Source organism: Sinocyclocheilus rhinocerous, unplaced genomic scaffold (assembly GCF_001515625.1).
Source record: "Sinocyclocheilus rhinocerous isolate Xijiao unplaced genomic scaffold, SAMN03320098_v1.1 scaffold70, whole genome shotgun sequence".
NCBI classification, from domain to species: domain Eukaryota; kingdom Metazoa; phylum Chordata; class Actinopteri; order Cypriniformes; family Cyprinidae; genus Sinocyclocheilus; species Sinocyclocheilus rhinocerous.
The window spans coordinates 549,929-565,141 of NW_015624555.1; the positions used below are offsets into that span (position 1 = coordinate 549,929).

Consider the following 15,213-nt stretch of genomic DNA (forward strand, 5'->3'; position numbering starts at 1 on the left):
AATTAGTTTACCGACTTGAGAATCTTAAAATCCTTACATTTACATATCCTTACATAAGTAATTAAGTACTTTTTAAAATAATTACAAATTGAAAAAAAATTTTTCAGTTGTCGCCTATGTTAAGAATTTTAAACTAATATAACTTCAAAACATACAAGCAAATAGCAAATAATAAAGAGGAGCATAGAAGCATATAACAAACAACAAACAAAGAGTGCTTTCAGTATTTAAGATTATCTGAAAATTTTCCATTCAAGAACTGTGAGTGATTTTTCTTCATATTTACTGTTGTTTTTTACTATGACATCATAGACAGCGGGAGATCTACGAGATCGCACACTTCCAAGTGTAACATCAAACAAAGCGCGCGTCTCTCGCGCATCTGGTGCAATGAAGCCCACGAATGTCCTTGTAATTCGCTTTATGAAAGATTATTTTACGGAAGGTTCGAGTGGTGTATGTGTGTGAGGAATTCGAAGCAAGTTTCTAAAGCAAACTCAGCGTCATCGCGCATCTGGTTAAAAACTAAGCTCAGAATCTATTCTGAAATTCTCCGAACAAATGCCTCGTTTATAATGGGTTTTAATGATTTTGTCTCGTCGCGCCGGGTCACGGCATCACAGTATGGTAGGGGCGTAACATTTCCGTCACACACTTGAGGAATTCGACACAACGCACTGGATAGCTGGCCAATCAGAGCACACCTCGCTTTTCAGAACGATGAGCTTTGTAAAAATCGACGCGTTTCAGAAAGGCGGGGCAAAGAGGAGAAACAATAATGTACAGTATGTGGAAAATAATGTTCTTTTTTAGCAACGTCATATGACCCCTTTAATGCCACCTAGGAGTCTAGTCTGCTTTCACTGTTAGTCAGTTGTCTTTCTATAGGTTTGTTTACTCAGTGACATGATGTGTGCAGTTTACTTTGGTCATATTTTTAGTGTCTGTTTGGTGTGTAGTTGAGCAGAAGTGCTTTCATAGGATCCTGTAGAATGTTGTCTGTTGTTGAGAACATGGTTGACTGGAATCACAGCACGAGCTGAGCCAAGACTCTGATATAGAGAATAATCTTGATCGAATCACTGCCTGTTCTCTGCCATTCGCCATCTAGATATTCCTTAGATACAATCTGTTAATGGATTTTGATCTAATGATGCACTGTTAGGTCTCAGCGGGTGTTTTAATGAAATGTTCTTGCTTCTGCACACCCCGTTTGCAGCCAAGTTTAATAGGATCCGTTCAGTCACACTGAATTTATTTAGGGAAATGTTATCCGTGCACCCTCTTCCCTTCAAGATAGGCGATGTGAGGGAGTTTACCCATTCGCCACACTGCAGTGTGTGTGTGTGTGTGTGTGCTGGCAGCAGCAGTGTGTGTGTGAGGCAGTGTAATCTTTCTCAGAGGCATCTTTCTTATGCTCTTTGCCTCTCCCCACTCCTATTTTCCCTTCTTTCATTGTCTTTTTCAATGGGTTTTTGAGGTTTTCACTGGTACCATTTGAGATATTCCTCATTCATCATAGATTGTGTCCTCCAGATTGTGTTTTCCCAGCTGTCCTCTTACCACGGCTCAGAATTGATTTGACTGTGGTGGATGTATGCGGTCTGGTGTTGAGATGGTTTTCACCTTGTTATGTCCTTGTGCTCTTTTACAAGGAGGAAATATGCCCTGTTGGTTTTTAGAGAAGATATTCCTACGAGGATTTTGCAGTAGCAAAATTGACCAGCTGTTTATGAGCATTAGTTCAAGACGATTTTGACTTGCTGAATCACATGAAAGAATGCTTTAGAGAAGAAGTTGTACCGCAAGTTTGTGTGGTGTGGCGATTATTGTTATTACAGATTTGAGGGTGTGTTATAACTCGTTAGATGGCATTTTCTGTCATCTGGAATGTTATATTAAGTAATAAAACTAGTTACTTTAGGTTTAATAATTAGGTGAAAGCTAGTTAAACCTGACCTTTTCTGAACAAATCATGGATTTTTCCATTAATCTTCCTTTTGGATCAATGCATGAGCATCTGTTTTATGGCACTGGTGTGATTAGCCAGCTTATTCAATGTGGCCGAAGCGCTCGGATCACATACGTGACACATGCTGTGTGCTTCACTTGCCAAAACCAGCGCTCCCCTGAGGTCCTGACCAGCGCTAATGAATTCACAAAGAACGGGGCTCTTCTGCTTGAGTGCCAATCCGTCTGACTTCTCCACTGGAGCGCACACACGCAAGATACTGTATGTCTGTGTTCCCAGACTGACTTGTTTTTCACATACAGTACTGTAGTAGAGGCCTAGCAGATAGCAGAAATGCAGTACAGTATGTCACAACATTCAGTATGTAGCCTTCAGCCTTTGGATGTAGTGTGAGTTAACTGACAAATGCTTTGTGAAAACTCAGTACATGCGAATAGGATTTAAACAGTATGTTTTAACAGTTCATGTTAGGGGTGAGAATGCTTAGACACCTCACGATCTGATTCGTAAACGATTCTTCATCTATTTTTGATTTCTTTTCTTATTAATTAATGAGTTTACCGACGTTAAATCCATTTTAAAATAATTACAAATTAATAATAAATCGAAACAATTGTACGTTAAAGTTACAGTTCACCAAGTTTCTTTCTTCTGTTAAGCACAAAAGAAGATATTTTGAAGATTGTGGGTAACCAAACAATTGGTGGTAGCCATTGACTTCCATAGTATTTTTTTTTCCATATTGTAGAAGTGAATGGCTACCACCAACTGTTAAAAACATCTTCTTTTCTAAACTTGTATAGGTTTGGAACAACTTGAGGGTGAGTAAATTAAATAAATAAATCTACTACTTATTTATGGGTGAACTATCCCTCTAAGTATTATCGAAAAACTAAATATAGCTTCAGAACATACAAGGTAATTGTTCAGGTTGATTGGCAGCATCTGTAATTACCACAGAAAATAATTTTGACTCCGTTTGTGCAATCAAAAACAAACATTTTCATGTAGTAATGCATTGTAGGGCAAATCTCTGGGGCAAGATATTAATCTAGGATAAATGTTCAAATAAAAACAGTTTGGAAATATATCCAATATGTGGTTGTATGTACTGTGACAACCGGTAGAGATTCAGCTGTACAGTTTATACTGCTGTTTATGTGTGGTGTAATTCATTAATAATTAAACTACTCTGCAAAAGCAGGCGGCTACTTCCAGTGTAGACAGCTTTGTTGATTTTAACGGGAGTGGTGTAGTTTTGAGGAGCTGTGCCACACATTTCCAGAGTAATGATGATGTAATGGTTGGTTACAGTTGCCGAGCAGCTCCACGTCGCATTAGTTCAGCATTCAGTGGTCACAGCATCATGTATGCGCATTTATTTACAACAGCCTCCAACACCACTCATTTAGTCATATTTATAATGTGTTACTGTTTTGGGGTTGACTAAAGTGTTTGTAAAGCTTTTTTTTGCACTGATGCTAAAATAATCATTCAGTATTATTATGAATAATAGTATCTAAAAATATGAATATTTTTAACATAGTTATTACTACATTATGCTACATGCACATTTTGGGATTGAATTTCCAGTAAATAACTATCATGATAGAGTCAATGCGCCCACTCCTATCAAGCATGTTGCTTGCAAAATGAGACGAATGTGCAAAAATTGCTGACTGTCCTTGTCTGTTATATATTTAATCTAATGTCAATTAAAAAAAAATATATATATATATGTATTTTTTGGAAAAGTGTATCCTCACCAAGGCTGCATTTATTGGATAAAGTAAAAAGCAGTACTATTGTGAAATATTACAATTGAAAATAACTGTTTTCTATTTGAATATTGTTAATGTAATTGATTGCTGTGATCAAAGCATCATTACTCCAGTCTTCAGTGTCACATGATCCTTCAGAAATCATTCTGATTTGTTGCTCAAGAAACATTTCTGATTATCAATGTTGAACACAGTTGTGATGCTTAATATTTTTGTTGAAACCGATAGATTTTTTTTTTTCAGGATTCTTTGACAAATAGAAATTTCAAAAGAAGAGTTTATTTGAAATGGAAATATTTTGTAACATATTAAATTGTAATACTGTCACTTTTGAACAGTTTAATGTGTCCTTGTTGAATGAAAGTATTAATTTCTTAAAAAAAAACAAAAAAACATTGACCCTGAAATTTTAAGCAGTAGTATAAGTGCTTTAACAAAAGTTCAAGTGCCTCATTTCTGCTTTTAAGCCTCCAAAATGTCTAGACTTTCATAGCAAGTTCTCTGTCGTAAATGTAATTTTTGTTTGTTTTTACATAATGAGGTTTGTGGTAATCAGCAGCATGTAGATTGTGCCAGTAACGCTTAAGCTGTATCAATGACATAACATCCTTTGACAAATTGTATTTGAGCACATTGTGTGGCCTGTCTCAATGGATGCTTTTGATTTGTGTGTTTATCAGATGAATCAGCTGAATTTGCCAGTTACTGATGAATGCTGCAGCAGTAAAAGACACTAAACAGTTTCTGTTCTACCACTGAAAGCAAATGACTCATTAAGCAAAAGGCCAAAATGACTTTTGAAAACATGAGAAAAGTGGTGAAAAGAGGTTTCAAATTGAATTTGAATTTTGAATTAATTTAAAAAATGTGTCTCAAGACCTACCTACGTTTTGTCTATTCTCCGGCTGTTTTTAACAAAGAGTGGCCTGTGTGAGCGGCCCCTAACCCTGTTCGTGCTTATTTTGTACCTACTTATTTTTGGAGACGTCTCTGAGCTGCCCATAAGGCTGTAGGATTCAGAATGCTGCAGCAGTAAAAGACACTAAACAGTTTCTGTTCTACCACTGAAAGCAAATGACTCATTAAGCAAAAGGCCAAAATGACTTTTGAAAACATGAGAAAAGTGGTGAAAAGAGGTTTCAAATTGAATTTGAATTTTGAATTAACTTAAAAAATGTGTCTCAAGACCTACCTACGTTTTGTCTATTCTCCGGCTGTTTTTAACAAAGAGTGGCCTGTGTGAGTGGCCCCTAACCCTGTTCGTGCTTATTTTGTACCTACTTATTTTTGGAGACGTCTCTGAGCTGCCCATAAGGCTGTAGGATTCAGTAATTGGTTTTCTGAGAGCTAAATAACCCAGAACCATCACTGTCAGAGGCGTTTAATTAACCCTCCCTCAGCATGAGCATTCATTTGGAAGTAACTAAAAAAAAAAAACTCCCTGTTTGTATGATACTTAATAATTTTAGTCTTTTATTTGCATTTTTCTTTTTCTATTCTAAAAGACTGTCATGAAATTTTAGTAATAGGAAATACACAGCCAGATTTCCTTCCCCCGATCTTGTTTTTCTTTCGCAATTTTCCATGATCTTTTTTCTTCTTGCCCCCTCTTGGGAAACAAAAGATCAATTTTGTGAGAGCACAGGCTCCGCCCCATTCCTCTTCAGTCTTTCTTGTAGCCACCTCGCACACGTTTCTCTCTCTCTCTCTCTCTCTCTCTCTCTCTCTCTCTCTCGCTCTCCCACTCCCATAAATGCAGAGACACTTGCATTCTGTGTGTGCATGCGTGTTTGTCCGAGTGAGAGAGTCGAAATAGAAAGTGAGAGAGTGGGGGGTGGGAGAGGGAGTTAGAGAGAAAGAGAAAGACAAGGAGGGGTGGGAGTGTGAGCGCGAGCGCGTGTGCTTAAGCTAGCTACTCACAGAAAAGAAGGAATAAGAAAATTGAAGTAGCTGCCATATGCTGAGGATTTTGGTGAATGCCTTGCTGAGGAGACACGCTCGTTTTCCCGGCAGATCCTAAGAGATGGGAAGCTCACATCTGCTGAACAAAGGCTTGCCATTAGGTAAGCGTTTACCTTCTGCATGGGGCCACACGTAAAAGTGTTGCACGAAAATCTGCGGCAATATTTGAGCGAGCGTTCGCTCGGCTGTCGTACAGTATTCTGGCTTCCCCTCCCCCTCTTCCTTTCCTCCTCCCCTCCTCTCTGCTCCGCTTTTCCCTCTTTCCTATTATCTTTCATCTGAACCATTCATTCACATACAATTGCTTGCTTTCTGCTTTCTCTTTCCTGTGCGAAGAAAACATTCGTCCGAGAGCCGGGGCTACGGACCTATGATGGCTCGCTTTATTAACTGCATTAATCTTTCCAAAAGATAAAAAAGCACACACTATCCCCTCTGGAAAATCCGAGGGGTTGGCAAGGACATGACTCTTTCTCCAATGGCCCTCCTCCCGCACATTGTGCAGTGGAAATGTGGCTTCCAGTTCCGGCCTTGACTTACTTCCTAATTTCTGTCTCTTCGAAGGAAATTCTCATTCTAGAAGAGTCCAAAAGCAGGAATACTTAGCCATATGAAGTGTAGGGTTTTTCGGGATGTCATGGAAATAGTTGCAGCATTCAGTTAATGGGCGACTATTTCGTCTTAAAATTAACATATGTTGAGATTCGTTTATATTTGATTTGGTTTAAGATATTTCTGATCAGATGGACCAAAAAGTGCATTTTTATTGTCATATATTTTTAGGAGGAGATTGACTAATGAAAGTAAAAATGCATATAAGTGTCATTACAATATTCAAGTGACTTGATCCCAAGTGCACATTTCCAGGAAAACTGGGTTGAGAACAATACATTGGCTTTCCACGAATGACAAAAAACAAGATTCACCCCAGCTCACTCTGTGACGAGCAAAACGTGTCGTTAAAAAACAGGTTTTGTTCTTTTCGCACTGTGTGTCTGAGGTTGGAATTTGAAATTGGCTATAATTTTCACCAGAAGACAACAAAGGGGGGATGTCAGCTTGAATTATCGCCCGTGGGCAGTCGAGGTTTTAGACGCTGTGTGCGACTGACCCTGTTGGTTCTTGTTGCTATGAACTAGCTAATTCAAACAGATCCAGCTCACCCTCGGGGCAGGGCAATATGAACAGAGCCCAGGGATTTTGACAGAACGGTGTGGTGCGAGAAACTACCATGTGTTTTTTTTCCAGCTCGGGCATCTTGATTTACCTAGCTGTGATCTTACATGCAAAGACAGAGAGTGTCAACGATCATTCGTGTGAGCAAAACAGTGCTTTTTCTTGATCGGAGCATTTGATCCCAGAGCTGCGTGCTTTTATGCGTGCTTGGATGAATCTATTGCATGTTGTTGGCGGTTTGTCCTAATCAGAAAAAAAAGAGGTAACAGTGGCTGTGTTACAAGATAACCGGATCCTGCTGGGATGGTTTAGATGTCACTAACACATAATTTATGGTTGTAAAAGTTCACCTTCATTACAAATGGAGAAAACAGCTGGTTCTGTGTGGGAACGGATGCGTGAAAGCCAGGGATCTCATCATCACAGAGGTAAAGAGCTCTTGTTTGTGCATAAACGTGTGCATTGTGTGTGTGTGTGTGTGTGAGAGAGAGTGTGAAGACTATCCTGAGAGCAGGAGTGGGTGGTGCTGATAGAGGTGGGTGTTTCTGTGTCTTATGGGCATGATTACACCATGTCTGCACTTGCCAGGCTGTATATGATAAAATTGGGAGAGGTCACAGGTGCACATATTGTACTTCTGTTACTATATCATTAACAAATAGCTAAATATTTTGCATCTGAAATATACTGATTTAGTTTTATTTATCTAAGAGGTGTTTAGATGTCTTTTATACTGTTTGTTTATTATTTTTGTTAAAAAAAAAAGTACACACACACATATATACTATATATATATACACACACACACACACACATATATATCTATATCTAGCTATCTGTGTGTATGTATATATAATACACACACACACGTATACACACACTATATATATATATATATATATGCGTATATATGTATGTATATATAGATTCTTTTTAGATAGATTCTTCGGCAGGGAATTAAATTGATCAAAAGTCACAATTAGTCACACAATTTAATTTAAAATAAATTGAACTTTCTATTAATCAAAGAATCCTGAAAAAAAAAAAATCACGGTTCTCATAAATAATAAACAGCACAACTGTTTTCAACATTGATAGAAAGAAATGTTTCTTGAGCAGCAAATCAGCATATTTTAATGATTTCTGAAGGATCATGTGACACTGAAGACTGGAGTAATGATGCTGAACATTCAGCTTTACATCACAGGAATAAATGACATTTAAAATATGTGACCCTGGAGCACAAAAGCAGTCTTAAGTGGCTGGGGTTATTTGTAGCACAAAATAGAAAACAGTTATTTATTATTTATTATATTGTAATAATATTTCACAATATTACTGTTTTTACTGTATTTTTGATCAAATAAGTGCAGCTCCAGTGAACATAGACTTTTTTCAGATACATTACAAAATTCTTACTGAACTTTTGAACGGTAGTTTACACATATACTTGGACTTTCCATTGACAAGTCCGTTGGTAGATGTTTTTTTAACTGACACTAGGCAGAACGCCAACTTCTGCTACTCAGCCCAGCAGCGCACTTATCGCCAATGTCAATACAGCGCAACAGTCACTACCCACCTTTTCAGCAGCCTTGGTTCCGGAAGTATTTTTCCCATTCATTTTCTCCATAGGGATTTAAACCAACCAGCTCTGAGGTGAATCAACAAACACTGACTGAAATCAAAAAATATGTGAAAAACAGAAGCAAAGGCAAGACTGTGCACTTAATGTTTTTTATAAGTGAATGAACTGCAGTCCCATGAAACACTGAAAATGCTGTAGTATAAAACTATCGATTTAATTATCATTGATATACAATACAATATATTTGAAGTTTGTTCCAAAATATTAAAATACACACCAATATATAAGTAGTTTGAGAGTGCAGTGAAACTGCCTCGATTATATTATTCGCAGTGATTCATGGGACTGGGCTGCCGCTGATAAGCACTTTTGGAGTGGTTTTTATATGGTAGCATCAACATATGTTGGTCTTCAGTGGGAATTTGTCTTGAAGTTTGATAGCTTGGCCAGCATATATTGGGTTATCACTATAAAATTATAATTTAAGCCTGAAAATGTTGGTGGTCTTAGATCAGTAAATGTTGAGAAGCTTAAAACAGCACAGTTCTGACAGAAAATCAGACCCGCAGAAAGAAGCCCTGCAGGTGTTCATGACTTTATTATTAACCATCATCAGCTGCGGTTGCATTAAGATTGTTCATTCAATGTTTTTTCCCTTAAAACTGATTCTTTGTGTATGTCATCATGATGCCATCAGTCTTCTTATAAAGGGATTGATATTAAGAGTCTGGTTGATTTATATATTTACACACAGTCTAGTTATCACATAAGTTATCATAGTTCTGTTATCCTATAACCATTTGGCAAAATGTTACTGACTAGTAATTGACAAGTTCTGAAATCATCAGTGTTCATAACTCTCAGTCAACATTTATATGTAAGAAAGGTCTTGTTATCAGTAAAATAACAGCATTAGTCTGTTTGTGTCTTTTATGAGTGGTTATAAAACTCACAACTGCTCTGTTTTACTGCAACAGCAGTTGCAAAAATATTTTTAATATTGAGCAATAAAGCCAGGAATCACCCGACTGTTAATACACACTGTTGTCTTTTTCTGTGTTTATGAGTCACTTTATTTTAAGAGTGATTCCAATAACTAACCTTGGCATTCAATGTCTGTGTGTATCCTTGAGCCAAATGTACAGTAGCATTGGGTTTTATCATTTGGAAGGAGTCTTACAATAACAGTGAATTCGCAGACAAAAGGACGTTTACAGTCAGTGCTCACATTAAACCTACTTGAACACAAGATCAAGACGTGTAACAAATGTGATTGATTTCTCTCTGCAGGCATCAGGCCTCCCATAATGAATGGCCCCATGCACCCTCGTCCTCTGGTGGCACTGCTGGATGGGCGGGACTGTACGGTGGAGATGCCCATCCTGAAGGACGTGGCCACCGTGGCCTTCTGTGATGCCCAGTCCACCCAGGAGATCCACGAGAAGGTATCTAGCACTTAACGTCACTTACTGTTTGGATTAATCACTTACTGTATATTGTTCTTGTTTAAATGGCTTTGGATAAAGCATCTGCTCAATAAACGTAAATATCACAGGTCAAAACAAAGCAAAAAATGTTAAAATGTAAATTTCTCCACCTTTGAAATGTTTCTTAGTTTCTGTTGGCTTAACCAAGACCATGTGGGCAGAGAAAAATAACATGAACCCATAATATCTCAGCCTACATTTTTCACCAATCCAATCCAGATTCCTACTTCTTAATTCCCACTATTTCACTAAGGAGTATGTCGCGTCACAGAAGTAAAATGCATTGTGAATGCTGTTCATGTGTTTAAGATTTATTACGACTGTGTGGAGTGGTATTTTTTTCATCACTGGTTCGTACAGATTAATATATCATGTAATATATGTTAGAGTATGGTTCTGCAATACATCATAGATCCCACTGGCTCGACGTGATGGAGCCTCTTTGGCTTTGTTAAATGGAAAAAAGCACTTCATCTCACAGGCTAAAAAAGTAGATTGCACAATGGGTAATATTTATGAGGCTGTGAGCGTTTTTGCCAGAAATGAGTAGAATGATTCATTAGATGAATTCACTGGGTAGCATGATGAAATCTCACAGTCATCCTTCCCACTGTACTTCATGTGATTTATTTATTTCAGTCTCAATCTGACTTGCTCGCAGCTATTGATCAATCATTTTCTTTAGCATTTGTTAAAGCTAGATGGGCGGAATCAGATCTGTCATGTTGTGATGTTTCATTGTGAAAGAACTCGTTTCTCTTTGTCAATCTTTGAGAATGTTTGACATTTTTCTTGAATGAACTTTATCTGAGTCTAGTGTCATGTGTCAGAAATAAACCGTAAACTAAAGATTTTTAGAATGTAATTTATAATGACATTTATAATATTAATGTATCTATCTATCTATCTATCTATCGAGATAGAAAAGTAATTTTAATTGCAGTAATTTTCCACAATTTTAATTTTAATTTAATTTTTAATTGTATTTTGATCAAGTGAATGCAGCTTGGTGAAAATAAGAGACTTTCAAAAACATTTAAAACATTTGTACTAACCCAAACTTTTAAACAGTAGTGTGTACTAGTACATTTTTGTTTATATTTAGAATATATTTCATATTTTTAATTATTCTATGTATAGAATGTATATCTTGTTCATTGTTAATTCAAGTTTGTTCATAAGATATTAGGTAATGTTAATTTATACAACTTGAGATGTTAATGTATTAGTTTATGCAGAAATTAACATTAACCTAGATTAGGTTAATCCTAATTAATTAAACATTAATCCTAGATTAGGATTTCAGTTAGAAGAAATACATCCTGGTATTATTTGCTTGCATTATGCCAAATCTGAAGGATACAAAAGCAAACAAACAAACAAAAAAAAACAATAGGGCCAAATTTTGGCCAATAATGGGGGAAAAAAGCACTAGTGACCCATACAAGTGTTTGTGGATCAAATACAACTGGCTGGAAGAAGAGCAAGTGCACCGTTTGATAGTGTGTTCGTACACAGAGGAAAGTTGATTTGCTGCTGTCTGTATTATTCAGAGTAACTGTTTTTTTTTCACACTACCCATGAACCTAAATTGAACTCATTTGCTCTGTTCATTCAACTGGCTGCACACAAAAGACCAGTCGTCGCAGGCTACCATAAATCATTCACTCTCAACACAATTCACCTAATTCCATGTCATATAAATATTTGCTCCCTCTCGATGCGTTCGTGCTCATTCAGACCTTTACTGTGGCCGGAGCCCGCACAATTTTTTCTGCTGATTTGTCGATTGCTCTTGGCATGTTTTGTGTGGTTCTGGGTGGCTGCCACAACACTCCCCAGGCCTGCACAGACAGATGGCACTCCCTTTCTGCCCCTTCCCACAAACCTACAAAGATCCTCCTTATTTGACTGCTTTAACCGGCCGCTGCTGAATGGACAGAAATTATACAGTCTCCTCACACAGAGAAAAGAGCTTCTGATAAGATAGAAAATCAATTGTCTGTCTGGGAGAGAAGTTATTAGCAGATGATAAAGTGGTGTGAAGGCTGTAAAAACACTTGTTTCATTCTGGTGCAGCTCATAAACAACACTGATTGCTTAATGTGGTGATTTTTCTTGATGGGTGTCAAACCAAATGATGTTTTTCATCATCAACCAGAGTTATAATGTGATAAATCTGTTTATGTTGTGTGTTACTCCAGAACTTGATGGTTTATTAGATTGTCAAGTGTTTTCAAGTAAACTGATTAATCATCATGAACCCTTTGTTAGTGAAGTTGTACAGTGAAGTTCTTGTTTTATCAGCAAATCATGTTGGAGGCTCTTAGTGTTTGTCATAATACTTTGCTTTAAAGAGTTTTCCTCTGCCTCGGGATTTTCGAATCAGATTAACAGTGTAAAGACATGATCCCTGAAGTGCATAATTAGCTCATGACAATGAAACACATCCCCACATTCTTATTACCAGGGTTATTATCGTTGAAATATAAAAGAAACATTTCAGCTAGTTGCCAAGGCAACATTGCTCAGTTTCGTTTACTAAAACTAAAAACTATAGACATATTGTTAAAAGCTAAAATAACTAGACATATTTAAAAAAAACAAAAACATAAACTAATAAAAATGACAAACACATAAATTTACTAAAACTTTAAACTGAAAATGAAAACAAAATATAAAAATATTAACAAAACTTTAATAGTATGATTGAAAAACTCATTACCATTACTACATTGCCATGTATCTTGCATTTTATTAATCCATTAAATACATTTGCAGAATGGTAGTATTTATACAATGGTAAACACTTGATTTTATCATTTTTATATTGATTAAAATCAACAAATTAAATTCAGCACCACAAATATTACCATGAGGTTTAAATAATTAACAACTTAACTAATATACTGTTGTTTCGGAACTTTCCAATAAGTATTAAAATAGAAATACAAACAATATAATATAATTCAGCCGTTAAATGTGTGGCAGGTGCATGATCTTCATGTCTGAGTGTGATTCTGTAGGATTGCCATTGAGCCCATATCAATGCAGCCAGTTTTAAAATTAATTATATTGAAGTCTTTTGAAATGAATTAAATTCTTCTGACTTAATGTCTGCCCATATGAAATTGTAGTAGAACCTGGAGTCTTGAAATTAATTTCATTGCATAACTGAGTGTTCTTGACCAGGGTGAAATTGGTTCATACCCTGCAATGCTGTGCATATTAATACTCATTAAAAAATTCTAACTAAACTATTGTTCCTAGTAAATATATAATAGAACATAAGGAGTTTTAGAGAGACCCGCACATGACATGTGCTCTCTTACATGACTCGCATAACTATATATATATATATATATATATAAGTGTATGAATTAGGAATTCAATACCAGTGTTGGGGGTAATGCATTACAAGTTATGTGAGTTACTTTTTTCATGTAACTAGTAATGTAACGTATTACTTTTTAATTCACAAGAAAGTATCTTGAGTTACGTTTTCAAATAAGTAATGCCAGTTGCTTTGTTTTCCCATTTATTGACTGCCAGCTCTCCTGTCCCCATGTTGAGAGAAATCAGGAGTGAGTGCAGAGGCGTTGTGTGCGCTGTGTAAACATGATGTTACTGTAGTTCTAGACTAAATGTCAACATGCATTTACTCATCTCACTCGCACAAAATCAAATTCAGTATTCCTCAAAATGAGAAAAAACGTTGAAATGCAAACTCAGAATATGACGCAAACCTGCACTAATTAAATGTTAAATAACACAGATATAATACGTATTTAATCTCATTTTATTAGTCAATGTCTTTGCTGCTGACCTTCAATGATCCAATTCAACCATACTAAGCAAAAATGACTTTAGATCCGAGAAAAAGTAATGTAAATGTAACGTAACACATTACTTTCTATAAAAGTAACTAAGTAATGCAATTAGTTACTTTTTTTATGGAGTGATGCAATTTTGCAGTGCAATACTTTTAAAAGAAACTTTCCCCAACAATGTTCATTACCATGACCTATTAATTTGTTCCCTCATTTTAGATAAATTGTTGCCACAAATTAAGAATTATTTCCCACTTTAGTAAATTGTGGGTATGTTGTACTAATTTCTTCTCTCGTTTTAATTACATCGAAAACAGGGGAACAAATTAATGAATTATGAGACACAATAAATGGCCAAGATAAAATGTTTGTCATCAAGTCATGTGCAGGGCTCCAGAGATTCACTCTTAGTTAGGATAAAAATCATTTCGACTCGCCCTCAGTTCGAGAGCTGTTCTACTTGTGACTGTCTTCTTCTCATAGACTAACTGTAGTTTGTGTCCACTCTCTCAGGTTTTAAATGAAGCAGTGGGTGCACTCATGTACCACACCATCACCCTGATGAGGGAGGACCTGGAAAAGTTCAAAGCACTTCGTATAATCGTCCGCATTGGGAGCGGCTTTGATAATATCGACATAAAGTCTGCTGGAGACTTAGGTAATGGTTAAGAAGGTTTTCCATTACATCCCACACGTTGCACAACAGTGTGTGTGTGTTTGCTGAATGAAGAGTCTGACTGTAACCCGTCCACATCCGCAGGAATAGCAGTCTGCAACATGCCAGCAGCTTCAGTCGAGGAGACGGCAGACTCCACCATGTGTCACATCCTAAACCTGTACCGACGCACCACCTGGCTGCACCAGGCTCTCCGGGAGGGCACGCGGGTCCAGAGCGTGGAACAGATCCGGGAGGTCGCGTCTGGGGCGGCCCGGATCAGAGGAGAGACGCTGGGGATCATTGGTTTAGGTGTGTTGTCTCGCATAGCCAGATTTTGACTCTCGACGTGATCCACTTCGCTGTGTATTCTGGCCAAGAACCGCCGACTGAGACAGAAAGAGGTCCTCTGAACGAGATATAAAGTAACCAGCTGCTGTTTGTTTTGTTTTTATGTGCTGTTTAGGGATGAGTAAATCTGAATACACTGGTGCAGGCAGAAAAAAAAAAGTAAAAATTCTAATTATGGAGCCACCAGTGGCTTTGAAGATAACAGAAAGGAAACAGTTTGTAATGTGTGTAGACTGTGATCTGCGTTTCTGTCCATCCAAAAGTAATTATTTCACCGAGCAAAAAGAGTGAAGTATACAGTTCCTCATTTCAGTGCTTAACAATTGTTTTTTCTGCCTGCCAGTGGCCAGAAGTTTTGTGTATGTGCGTGTGTGTGTGTATATATATATATATATATATATATATATATAT

General features: G+C 37.0%; 1 protein-coding gene across 4 annotated transcripts in view; it reads left to right on the top strand.

Annotated features, from left to right (window-relative positions):
• The window catches only part of LOC107742495 (C-terminal-binding protein 1), a 26,416-nt gene that overhangs the window by 2,078 nt on the left and 9,125 nt on the right, over positions 1-15,213 (top strand). For 2 of the 4 annotated variants that reach the window (XM_016555494.1, XM_016555503.1), the window contains exons 2-4: positions 9,770-9,924; positions 14,310-14,454; positions 14,557-14,763. In XM_016555494.1, the coding sequence (XP_016410980.1) occupies positions 9,770-9,924; positions 14,310-14,454; positions 14,557-14,763 (507 nt within the window). Of the gene's footprint in view, positions 1-5,528; positions 5,817-7,168; positions 7,320-9,769; positions 9,925-14,309; positions 14,455-14,556; positions 14,764-15,213 lie in introns of those variants that run through there. The other 2 variants (XM_016555486.1, XM_016555476.1) reach the window with 2 other exon arrangements.